This window comes from Callithrix jacchus, chromosome 6, assembly GCF_049354715.1.
Source record: "Callithrix jacchus isolate 240 chromosome 6, calJac240_pri, whole genome shotgun sequence".
In the NCBI taxonomy this organism is placed as follows: Eukaryota; Metazoa; Chordata; class Mammalia; order Primates; family Cebidae; genus Callithrix; species Callithrix jacchus.
The window spans coordinates 50,070,672-50,084,140 of NC_133507.1; the positions used below are offsets into that span (position 1 = coordinate 50,070,672).

Below are 13,469 nucleotides of genomic sequence, written 5' to 3' on the forward strand. Positions count from 1 at the left end.
GGTAATACTAATTGTATTTTGACTAGGCTTTAGACTTTGAAATATTACATGCTCAAAAGTCATTTAAAAGACCAGCTTCCCTATATACTGTAAGCTGCAAGTTTTCTGCAGAAAATGGAAACCTGGAATAAGAAAAACAAATTGAATAAGGAGCATTGTGGAAAGAAAGTACAGAGAACAAAGGTTGTGAAATGAAATGGGCAAGCATGTAGAGAAGAAATACAGCTGAAAATGGCAGACAATGCCATTACTAAAATAAAAGGAATTTGGACATGATTAATACAATTCATCAAGAAAATAGCATTTGATAAAGAACTGTATCAGCCAAGATGACGGTACCCACTCCCACCTACGAGTTGCCCTGTGTGGTCCTACCCCAAATGCCCTTGGCATCCATTCCAGTCAAGGGCTATTTTACCAACTAAACTTAGAATACAGGCCTCCCTGACCCCAAGAAGCTGTAGCTGGGAGGGGAGTCCAAACTATGAATAGGCTACTCCCTGGGGGAAACTAGATCTCAGTAACCAGCTCCAGCCAAGCCTCTTGATTCCTGTTCACATTACTCTTTTTATTCCTTGGCCTTCTCCCAAGAATAAGACTGTCAGCCAGCTTCTTGCAGTAATCTATAAGTCCTAGCCATGGTGTCTCAAGTACCAGAAGTACTCATAACTCAAACGCACTCTCTGTCTCTGACCTGAACTTGCTCTAGCATTTCCTCCACCTCCCAAATTTCCCTCTTGAATCCCTACTTCATCTTACCTGTGATGCTCTAATTCAATACTCACACCGAATCCAGCCTCCTCTTTGGACATTTGAATACAAAATGAGCTCTCTTTGTAAAATGGCATCACGTGATTGTACCATAGGAAATACAGATTATAGATGCACACTTCCTATGAATTTGCATATGGTCATCATAGTAGCTACTATTTAATACATTCTTGCAACAAACGTGACACTTTGTTAAGTACATTAAATGCATTATTTGGCAGAATCCTTAAAATAACTTTGTGAGGTGTCAGAAAAGTAGCAATAACTTCAATTTTTAGCCATGAAACTGAGGCTCCACAGGTGATAAATGCTCTAGAGATGCACAACTAATAAGTGTCAAAGACTTGATTTAAAGTCAAGTCTCTTTGCTGTCTAAATAGATACACTTATTGTACTTAATAATTTTATTGAATTAATGATTATTTACACAACTTACCTGCAAGAAATTTAAGGAAAAACAGACTACATTGGTTTAGTTTTTACCATAAAATGCCATAATTACAACTAATAAAAACAGCTATTGAGTTCTTATTATTATAAGTTATCATTCTTAATATTTTAAATAGCCTATTTTCTAATCCTCATAACAACCTTGTGAGTTGGGTAGGATTGTTATCCCCATTTCGCAGATAAGTAGACTGAAGAAGAGAGAGGCTCAGTAATTTGCCCAGTTCTGAAACGGCTGACATCCGATCTCAGCGTTCAGACTCTACCATCTCATAGTGCTTTTTCTGGGTCTATGACACATGACATGGAGTAGGGAATATTTTCTCCTCTAAAATTTCACTTTGCCCTGAGTTGAGTGTTCTTCACTTTCATAGGCACAGGGATGGCCTGGCTGACAAGCTCTTTTGAAACTGGCTGGCTTCTCCAGGTAATACGTCTGCTGTAGTTTTCAAAGTGGCCACTAGAGGGACATGGCAGCTTGTAAATTACTACGTGTCTTGAAGGTCCCTCCAGCACAAACATAGGTAAACAAAACCAAACCAAGCATTCCTTGCATAAAAATGTTGCATTTTTACCAACCACAATTTTAATTTAGTCGAATTACAACCAGTCATATAGGATCTCTCTCTCTCTCTCTGTTTTTCAGTGACCTTGGAGATTCTGTCTCATTTTGTGGTGATTTACGCCCATAGACTTAAAGTTTCAGAAGAACATATGTGCAGTTACCATATTTAAAATGTCGTGGTAACAGTGTCCAGTAGTTTTAAACAATGATGACTCTGCACTTTTGACCACTTGTAGAAGTTTTAGGCTATCCAAAGACTTCCCAATTTCTTCTTTGGTATGCTTTAGCAATTACAGTTAGTTTAAACCAAGTTTATCATGTGTCGTTTGGTTTGATACTTATTTCTTCTTAGAATGACAGACTGAGCTGCCTTGTCATTCCGTGCAACATTGCCCATCCTGTGTCTACTCCACTCTCACGTGTGGCTTAGATCCAGTTCACGGCAAGAGAAGTTTCCAGTCATCTTGGTTACTCTAGCCAGCTCCTATTTCCCTCTCTCTATGCCATTAACACTAGGTCATCTCTGTCTGATTGGGCAGTAACCAGTTCCTTTTCCCTAATTCCCAACTTGAATATATCCACCACATTCCAAGTCCTAGGGCTGCTCCTGTCTTTTCGTATTCCTTCTTAGTGAAACCCTAATCTTCAGGTTACAGTCAGCCTGGATTCCATAATTTTCCATTAGAAACTTTACACAATGATACCAGACTTCTATTTTGAAAGTTTTAAAACATTTTAAAACCTGCATAGCACACATATTGACAATTTCCTCAGCACCTGAACAGCAGGTGATCTGATCAAAGGAAAGGTATGACCCCTTTGCCAGCAATTCTTACATGAATTGAAAAGAAATTAATAGAATGTAATCAGTCTCCCAGAAATGAGTCCTAGTACGTTACAGTCCTATCAAGTTAATGATAGACAAGAACTGACAATGGGTAACAGAAACTTGGTTGAACTAAAAACGCAGTGCCCTGTCATTTTGTTCTGATTTGGAAGCAACACTGCTCCTGGGCTGCCTAATTGGACGGGAGAGGGGCTATCAATGGGCTAGACTTCTATCTCTAACAGTCGGTGGCTCTGTGATTTGCACTGGAAATACTGATTGACCTTTGGGCTGTCTCTGTAAGAATGGATTAGAGGATGCCTGTCTGTAGTGTGAAAAAGTGGGACATCAGATTATTCCTGATGTTGACTCTGACTGTCCCAAGCATCACAGACTGTGAAGGCTTCTTCAAGCATTTGTTAGAAACTCCAAATGAGAACATTTTACACTTTCTTTTTCATTGAGTCAACAGAGGGGAGCAGAGGGGGAAGAAAAAGAACTGCCTTTTTTCCCTCAAAGAGCAGAGACGTATTAACTTCTGGTTCAAGAATAGACTTCTATTTACTGTATGGAAGCACTTGCCCTATCTTTGCATTTGTTGCAAATTCGGGCTGGAAGAAGGGGGGAAATTCCAATGTTAATCTGTTCTAATGATTATTTCTGAAGAATGGCAAGTTGCTTTCAAAACTTTCATAAATTGCTATTGTCAGCCCATCTGGATTAGGAGCTGAACCAGATGGTAAGCACTTGACAGCTTACTCTGTCTCATTGAGAGGGATCAGCTCACCATATTTTTCTTTTTGTCTATGGACAAATTATACTTTGAAGATGGAAAAAAAATCTTTCTTATCTTTAGCTTGTTGCTTCTTTTAACAGGAACCCAAAGAGTGTCTTTTTATGTTTATGGTTGTCTTTATTTTGGAGGAAACAACTGCTGCTCTCTAGTTTTCATCCCTACATTGAATAAGTGCCATTTATACTGTAGAAATGAAATGCATGTTTCTACAATAAATTTGATTTTTTTTTTTGAGATGAGTCTTGCTCTGTCACCAGGCTGGAGTGCAGTGACGTGATCTCGGCTCACTGCAACCTACCCCTCCTGGGCTCAAGGAATTCTCCTGCCTCAGCCTCCCAAGTAGCTGGTACTACAGGTGTGTGTCACCACATCCAGCTAATTTTTGTATTTTTAGTAGAGATGGGGTTTCACCATGTTGTCCAGGATGGTCTCTATCTCTTGACCTCGTGATCCACCTGCCTCAGCCTCCCAAAATGCTGGGATTACAGATGTGAGCCACCATGCCCAGTCTGATTCTTATTTAAATTAAATACTTTGAAAATCTCTCCCACCAAACCTGTCTCTCTCTTTCTGTCTCTCTCTCTCTCTCACACACACACACACAGACACAATCTTTTATGTATATATAACAAAGTAGAAACAGAAAGCAGTAAGTGTGGCTGAAGCTACAGGGCTCCTGGATTCTTCTTCAGATGGCCAGAAGTTCCATTTCTATGAGTCAACAGAGACCAACATATACGTCCTATGTGAGGGGTGCCATTGGTAGGATTCTTCCTCAATTCAGTAGCAGAGCTGAATTCTCTGCCCTCATTAGGGGAGGTTGAAAATGCTGTTGTCAACTGCTATGGGGGTCATGGAATGAAACATGTCAGAGCCATCAGGAACCACATCAAGCCCTCTTCTGGTTTCTTGACTGCATCTTCAAGAGCCACAATACCTCCATAGAGCTTGTGTGACCCTAACCAAATAACAGAAGGACATTTTGATTCTGGACTGAAGGTCCTACGAGTCCAGTCAGTTACTGCAAAGCTGCTAAGGAGGAAAGAGCAAAGAGAGAAGAAGGCAAGCAAAAGAAAGTCAAGAGAAAAAAACTTCCCACTCCAAATGAGAGTCCAATCCAAAATCTCAAAACACATGAGGAAAAGCAAACGCAGGACATTCAACAACCAAGAGATAAATGTACTCCAGCTGAAAAGAAAATAAGTAGAGCAACTTGACAATGACTTAAAGCAATTACTTTAAGTAAATGCCTGAGATCAACAGATACAAAAGAAAAACCAACACCCACAATAAAAGACCAAGAAACTGAAACAAGCATGGTCAGAAATAAAACAAAATTAGATACAAAAAAATTAACTAGAAATTACAGAAATGAAAACAAATATTTTCTAAAATAAGAAATCAATGAATGAAAACAAATAGAAAATTAACTAAAGAGAAAATAGCCTGAGGACCCATGGAGAATGTAACACACAAAGTTAAGACAGTGATAAAATACAGAAGACAGGTAAGAGATCTGAAGGAGACCACGAGGCTCCAGTACTCTTCTAATAGAAGGTATAGAAGAGAAAAAAGGGAATAGCAGAAAAGTAATGTTTGAAAAGATAATTGCTGAAATTTTCTCATAATTTACAACATAGTACTGAGACTCAAAGGGCACAGCAAGAGCTAAACAGATAAATGCACACATTTGAGATTATTTGGAAAACATAAAAATATCTTTCAATGTATTTCCTTTCAAAAAGATGTTCTTTTTGGCAGTCCCCTGCCCCTCATCGCCTACTCCACCTCACATTAGTATTATGCCATAGACAGAATGTGGGACCTACTTGTACCTACTTACCATTATATTGTGATGATCCTCTGTCTTTAAATATTCTTCAAAAAACCATTTAATATGAACTTAGATTATTCCATTATGTGCTTTCATTTAAACTATTCAAACATTTCCGTAGTTTCTGGAAATATTTAGGTGGTTTTCAGGTTTGCACTATTATAAATAGCACTGTGATGAGCATCTTGTTCATAAATACATCCCCTCACATCTCTTTCTGTCTCTTTTCTTTGTCCTCTTCTCCCTAAACCCTCCAATATGAGAGGACTCCTCAATCCTCCAGGGCAGAGATTTCTGCCTCTTTAGTCAGCTTTCCTCTGGAGGTTCTGTGGGTCCAGATCGTTTTACTCTGGGATCTTTGCTACTTCACTTTACATCATCAGCATTATAAATGAATACATTCATATTGCAGTGATAAAGAGACTTTATGAGAACCCAGTGTGGTCACTCCTGGATTTAACGGAAAGTATGAAATTTTGGTACTTTCCATGCTAAGAGTTTTAGAATGATAAAATCCTTAACAGTGTTAACAAGCCAAGATTGCAGTTATGACATTTACCCAGCCTCTAAAAAGAACAGCTTAATATAGACATGAAAATATTTGGAAACTGGATGGGTTAAGACTGTCATAAGAACTCAACTTTGTAATTTCCTAAATTTCACTATCTGACATTTACCATCTAAATGCATCATCAAACTCTCTTAAAAGCAGTTATTTTTAAGTTCTTAAATGCTTAGTACAGTTGATATAAAATGCAGTCATAGATGAATCTACTAGGCAAAGGAAATGTGTTTGTTTCGATGGAGAGTTGAGATTGTTTTTGTTTGTTAAGACCTTTGTAAGTATGTTCCCTATGATAAGGGCTTTCCTTCAATGTAATGCCAGCCTCTTAACATTTCAAATCAAGTCAGCTAGTATGTAATACTAGTGTAATGTAATACTAAGCTAAGGAAGGTAAAAAGAGGTTTCTTGGATGCTTTCAGCCTTGGGGTGATATCATAGTCTGAATGAGGAGATGATACTGTGACAAATGAAATAACTAAAGAATGATTCAGCCCAGCACAGAATGAAAAGTGAAGCCACAAGATAGATGTGACAAATACAAAGAAATTCAAAGAAACGTATGTGGTAGGTATTGATTCAGTTTGTCTTGGCTTAAAGATATAGACCCTTCACCTATACAAATCCAGCAACTGTTCATAGCCCTCTTAGATGTAACCCCTTCACTTGGCCTCTCCTGATTGCAGACTTCAGGATTGCATCTCCCTTCTCTGAAGAAATGACCTCAATACCCACTGTACTCATGGCCCCCTCATACCTGGAGCGTATTTCCTTGATGTGCAGTTCCCTGACTGGACATGGGACACGTTCTGGGGATTTGGGGTCAGTTTTATATGACTTTGATTGTCCCTGAGGCTTAGTGCTGGTATGTCATATAAGATGCTCATACATACATTTAATAACTTCTTAAATGAACTGAAAGAAAGAAAAACTTTGCAGAGAAGTTGGGACTTGAGCTGAAGCTAGAAGCTAGAGTAAATTTTGAGTGCACTAAAATATACAAAAAAAGGATCCGTGTTCATTTAAGTCACCAGGCTCCTTGTTATTGATTAAAGCTGAATGAAAGCAGTAGAAAGACAAAGAACTAGCAACCTAACAGAGTAGTTCAGATCAGCTCTTAAGTACTCACACTACCCCTTACTGCAGTGTGACAGGCAACAGGGCCAGTTAGCGAACTTGTTTGTGCCCCAGTTTCCTCATCTGCAAAACAGGAACAATGATAATAGTGGTACCCATTTCACAGGGTGGTTTTGAGGATTAAATTATGTGTAGAGCACAGAAGTGTTTGCCATTATTACTAATGAGTCTCTGAACAGAGTCTGCCTCCTCCCTCACTTTGTAGTCTTGTCTGACACCCTTTTCCCCCAATACTCCCTCCTCCAGCCACTCCATCTTTCTCTCTGTGGCACCCTTGCTATTGCTCTGCCTGGTCTACTCATCCCTTAGCTGTTTGCAGGGTAGCCCCTTTTGTTCATAGAGAGGACTTCTCTGACTTCAATGTCTAAAATAATATCCTGCTCACAGCCACTCTATCTCATTTCCCTTTTCTATTTTTTCATAGTGCTCATTGATGTGTAAGGGCATCTTATATATTTGATTTATTTATTGGCTCTTTCTTACCACCAGAATAGCATAAACACCATAAAAATGAACACTTCATCTATCATATTCGATTGTTGGGAACATCTGATTTACAAAAGATGCTGAATAAATATTTCTGAATAAATGAATGAGTGGACCATGTCCTGTCCAAAAGTTCATAACCACACACAATATCAACCAAAGGATGTAGCTGTAGCCAACACAAATGAAAATTGTGGGAAAAGAAAGCAAAATCCAATTAACTCCTGTTTTATGTCTCTGTAAAACATGAAAATAGGAAGATCTACATTAAGAAAGTAGTGAGAGATAGCATGGGGAGAAATCCCAGATATAGGTGATGGGGAAGAAGGCAGCAAATCGCACTGCCACATGTGTACCTATGCAACTATCTTGCATGTTCTTCACATGTACCCCAAAACCTAAAATGCAATTAAAAAAAAGAAAGTAGTAAGTGTTGGATCAAAACAGATAATATTTAAAGTTTTACCAAAGCAAAATTGTTAGGATGAGGCATATAAGCTTAAATCCACCATGATGAGGTATAATGAAAACTTATACAGTCCCTTAGGCAGGTGTAGAAATAGAGTTAACTTTGAAGTAAGTTTATTTGTAAATTATGTAAGTTAATTTTAGCAAACAGGAAAGACAAGTGAATATTTCACAAAGTAGCCTGGTCTTGCTCGGTCTTTATATGCTTTTGAGCTCTGAATTGGTAAGCGTACTGAGAGAAAGAAAAGAAGTCCCTCATTTTTTGTCCCATTAGAGAAAACTTTACCCTCACACAAGGTCCTGGACCCAGCACTTCCAATTACTGCAGATTCCTGTGGCTTAATAAATGCAAAATTCTGTATTCTTCTACAGCAACAGAAAATGGACTAAGACAACTGTTATTACATGCACTTGTAGGCATCAGAAAGAATCCACTAAAATGCCTTTAAAATTAAAGTGGTTATGTAAAAGATATTGTACTCCAAAAGATAACAACTATTTAATAATGACTCTGAATTATCATCAGATTAAAGGTAGGAAATAGACAAGGCAAGAAAACATGTAAATAACCACAATTTGCTTTGTGAAGCTGCTCAAACTTCAAATGTATTCAATTCCACGATAGTAAAATAGTGTGGGTCTACTCCTAATAAAGTAGCAATTACAGAACAATAATGAAAGGGTCTCAGATTTACTAAGGAATCTTCATCTGAGATAAATGCAAACTTCTGAGGTCCTATTTTTTTTACTAACAGAAAAAAAAAATCAGAACAAAGGGCCTCTGAAATGCCTACTTGCCCCAATACTAAATTAAGCCTTTTATTACATTAAGATAAGTGCTTATCTTTCCTATCTCAAATACCACCTTCCCAGCTAGTGAAAATGAATACAATTTAATAAAGCTGACTATGTCGTAATCATTTGAAACAACCATATTACCCACAGCATTTTGGTTTTTGAGCTCTTTATATAGAAAGTAAAAGAGAAGCATAGTTATGTACCATATAACATTTCAATCAATGATGGTGGTCCCACAGGATTATAATGCTGTATTTTTACTGTACTTTTTCTGTTTAGATACACAGATACCACTATGTTTCATTTGCCTATAATATTCAATATAGTAACATGCTGCACACGTATGCAGCCTAAGAACAATAAGTTAGCCTAGTTATGTAGTAGGCTATACCATGTGTAAGTATGTGTAGGTGTGTGTAAGATGTGTGTAAGTGCCTTCTATGATGTTCACACACCAGAAAATCACCTAAGACTCATTTCTCAGAATGCATCCTCACTGTTAAGTGATGTGTCACTGTACTTGTTTACTGAGCTTTCTCTGTGCTTTCCAAAATAGTTCCTAATTATTTCTTCTTCTATTGAAACCAGTCTGCATGATGAAAAGCAGAATTATAGATGTCTCTTTGAAAAACAATAACTATGTAAAAATTAAGACCAAAAAGAGCAAAACAGGTAAAAAGAAAACCGGTATGGAAAAGGAACCTAAGACTTGTGTCAAGGGAGTTCAATTTCATACGTTCTGAGTGCCAAAAACAATGCCAAGATATTTCAACTGAACTTCTCTGAATCTCAGTTACCTCTCTGTGAAATGAAGATGTCTGCTTTGCAGAGTCGGACTTTTTTGTTGTTTGTTTGTAATTGAATGAGACAGCCCTACTCTTAGCACATAAAGAAGTAAATAAACATATCAACCATTACAAAACGAATGGCTAAAAATAGTCAATAAAACCTCCAAGATAGAATGTGTATAAAATAAAAGCAGCTTTCCTCTTATTTTTTTAAATACAGCATTACTGATTAGAGCAAACAGCATAAAATGTAGCAATAAAAAGTCATGATCACCTTTCTAACTCCAGTTTTTAAAGCATCAAAACTGAATAGGGAACTTCTGTTTCTGGTCAAAAAGTGGGGACTGGATTTATTACCCTCATGCCTTAACCAACTAGAAAAACAAGTACATGAAACAGTGGTTTTCAGACACTGAACAATAGGTAGCACAGGGCAGTGAACTCTTAGAGAAGGAAAATACATGAGATGAGTCTTATGATTTCACTAGTTTACTGCCTGGAAGGTAATTTTTAGATCAAAGCCCAGAGAGGTACAACCCAAACAGAACCTGGAGCTCTTGTTGAGTTGAGAAGATAGGAATCAGACTTTGAGTCAAGGCATCTCGAATTTGTGGGCAGGGTACCAGAGAGGAAGGAGTAAGCCACAAACGGAACTCCAGAGATCTGGCCAGAGGTCTTCGGCTACATGGTGATCTCCCCATTCCACAGCCAGGGAACATGCCACAGGCAAAGAGTAGCCTGACCAGAGAAATAACGTCTATACTTTGAGACCCATTTGTTAAACTGGGAATGTACCATTTTAAAATTATAAATGGAAACCCCACCACTTAATTCAGTCATGATATGACTCAAACAATGACCAACATGTACTCCTAGTCCAGGCACATTAAGTGTCTCCTCCACCCCATAGGGTGTTTTCTGTGTGGCTCAAGACGTTTATACATTCTGGAAAAGCTAGAGAGGAGGAGGAGGAGGAGTTCCTGTACCCATATTTTGTGCCTGGATGGGAACACCTTAAAACTCCTGAAGCCTGGTTAACACCCTATTACTCGATACATGGCTGGGAGCTAAAGTAAAGAAACTTAGAAAAAAAACATAGTTATGCATTTTTCAAAGGGGAGAATCCCTTGTCCTCATAGCCTCAACGTTTTGGATTTTATTAGAAAACCTTGGATTATTTCTAATCTTAGTTGTGCATGGTTCTGTAGCAAACATCACAAACCCTGGGTTAAATACCTCTGTCTGGATTCAGACTGTCTTCTGGAAAGAATATTTCCCCAAACCCAAACTTACCAAATCAATAGAACAAGGGTTTAAACAGAAATAAAATGATTTTATCACATTTCACCTATTTTATGGTTCTTCAAATTGAATGTCTTTGAGTTTCAAGGAGACTGTAGACATAGAAGCTAAAAAACTGGGTTTAACCTATTTGAAATTCTTGTTTTGTCACTCTCTGCCAAAATATAAGCCTTGCTTTCATTTCTTCCTGGTCAATATGCATTCTACTATCTGCTCTGTCATTTCCTCTTTGTCTTCCAATCCCTGTTCTTTCCCATGCTTTCCCACTGCATTCTCTCTGTTTCTCAAGATTTTTCTCTCTCATCATGCCTACTATGCTCAACACTGATGTATTCACCAAATGTGCTCATAAAACAGGCTCACCTAGAGCATGGTTCAAATGCATGGGGTCTGGAGCCCAGCAGTTGTATTCAAATTGTCACTGTTTACTTAGGGTTTTGCATGGTGAGCCACCAACGTCATAACTGGAGGAAATTCTGGTATTTTATTTTCTTCCAGAAAAAAAAAGGGGGCAGGATAGACTCAAGATTCACAAACCAAAGGGAAGGACCTATTCCACGAAGATGCTAGGGTTTGAAAAGCCTTGAGAACTGAAGCTCCATTTCTTATTTTTTCCATCTCCTTTCCCCTCCCCAGAACCAAGTAAACAGAAAGCTTTAGCATATGTAAGTCCCTAGGCTCAGAATATGGCCTCACTTCTGGATGAGCAATGGCTGTGTTCAGAATAGCTGTTGATCAAACTTCAATAGATCCTTTTAAGCCATCTCATAATGCAGCAAAACATCTGAACCAGAAAAAGACAATCATGCATCTTTTTTAACAGGTTGTGGAAGCTGTGAAAAAGCTTGTTACGCTGAAGAAGAAATAGACTTGACTCACCTGCAGGAGGCTACTTGGCTGATTAAGGTTTGTCCCTTTTGCAAAGCATCAGCTGTGCAGTCTTTAATTTTTCTGTGTAATTCCGCATGCCTCGCTGCCAAAACAGCCAGACTTAAACTCTCTGATTTAAGGAGCTTAAGGTAAGCTTCAACTCTTCCAAGTACATCAAATGCCTGCCAAAGAAAACATAATTTTCTGCTTTTCTAGTTTAAAATGTACATCATCGTGTACAAGAAACACTAGCAATTAACCCAGGCTGAACAATTGATTAGTTTCATTATAACAGAAAACAACAATCTTAATCTTTGAAGATTGTTGGAAAAAAGCTGTATAGTTTTTTAAGGCTCCATTTAGGGAAACCAATCATAGCTTAGTTCAATATAAATAAATGTCAATACCATAAAATCACCAATATAGCTTACATTGAGAATGTATCTATACAACACAAAGAGTTATAACTGCATAGAATTTGGAGAATCGGTCTGGTTTATTTTGTGCATTTTGTACTGTATACAAACAATAGATGAGTTGTTTAAAAAGATTATGCAGGCTTTTATGGCCCGAATGTAATATTCTTTAGAGGAAATTTCCCAGTAAATTCCACTTTGCTCTTGAAACACTGTAGGGAAATATTCAAGAAATTATGAGTGTCCCTTTTTTCTCTTGCTTTTTGCAGATATAAGATCTTCAGCCAAATTCATCCAAGGCATCCATCTGTCTTCAAAGAGATTAGAAATTTGTTCTGAAGCAGTGCAAAGAGTAAGACCAAGGTAATATTTAGCTTCTGACATGCAGAAAAAGGATTATGCAGAAAAAACAAACCAAGGTATCGTCTTGAGAGAAGATTTTAAAATTCCTTTATTTCCCTCCTTTATTAGCAGATCAACAACCCAGCATGCAGGATTAAGCTTATACAATTAACAGAAAGTGGAGAGGAGTTAGCCACTGGGCCATGAAGCCTTAGCTGGCATTTAGATGGAGGAGTGTATGATATAAAGGCAATGAAAGAAGACTGTGGAAATATGAGGAGAAAGAAAGCAGAGTACAGTCAACTTTGAAGGTCTCCTGACAGGTCACCTGATGTCTCTAGGAATAATTTCATCCTAGAGAACAAATGTGTCAGGTACACTGAAGAAAATGTGAACGGCATGGGAGCTCTTGCCACATTCCCCTTTAGCACTATTGGAAGAAGCCACCTTATGAAATGTTCTATACAAATCTGAAAAATAATCCTAACACAGTCAGCTGGGCAGTGCTATGTAGTCAGGCAGGGGCCTTGAAGTGTAGCCTCCCTGGGTTGCTGAGTTGGAAGCCAGTGAGCTTGGCAGGAGCTGACCAATAGAGTAGGAAGACCTCATAGAAGACCCTAGGTAAGGATCCCAGACAAAAGTAATGAGAACAGACAGACCTGTGAGTCCAGTACCACTAAGACCTGAAGGAGACCAGGTGAGCAAGGATGAGCTGGTGCTGGAGCAACACAGGTGAAGCCAAATGTAGAGGCTACGGTTATGGAGGTGCACGAATGCACTTATGACCCTGTGCCTGCTGCCATCTCACGGGGTGAGCTCTAGAGACAGAACTGGAACTGGGCAAAATTTGAATTTACAAATGAAATCACTCAAACAGTGCCTTACTATTTATACACTGATATTCTATTTTTCCCACCAATGTCCTCATGTCTCCTAAGTCTGCAATTCTGTTTATTTAGAATGTTTAAAACAAAATCATTCTCATTTATTTAGCGGTGAAGAGGAAGTTATAATAATAACTCTAGTTTAATACGAACTAACTACGTGCTTGCTTCAATACT

The 13,469-nt window shown here is 38.2% G+C and overlaps 1 protein-coding gene and 1 long non-coding RNA gene across 4 annotated transcripts in view; one reads left to right on the forward strand and one right to left on the reverse strand.

The window, feature by feature from the left end:
* CCDC141 (coiled-coil domain containing 141) overlaps positions 1–13,469 on the reverse strand; it is a 194,619-nt gene that overhangs the window by 66,317 nt on the left and 114,833 nt on the right. For all 3 annotated transcript variants that reach the window (XM_035304429.3, XM_035304426.3, XM_078327323.1), the window contains one exon: positions 11,660–11,832. In XM_035304429.3, the coding sequence (XP_035160320.2) occupies positions 11,660–11,832 (173 nt within the window). The remainder of the gene's footprint in view (positions 1–11,659; positions 11,833–13,469) is intronic.
* The window catches only part of LOC103793711 (uncharacterized), a 46,522-nt gene that overhangs the window by 27,905 nt on the left and 5,148 nt on the right, over positions 1–13,469 (forward strand). Inside the window, exons 3-4 of the long non-coding RNA XR_004744546.3 lie at positions 11,604–11,686; positions 12,336–12,429. This is a non-coding gene — a long non-coding RNA (uncharacterized LOC103793711). The remainder of the gene's footprint in view (positions 1–11,603; positions 11,687–12,335; positions 12,430–13,469) is intronic.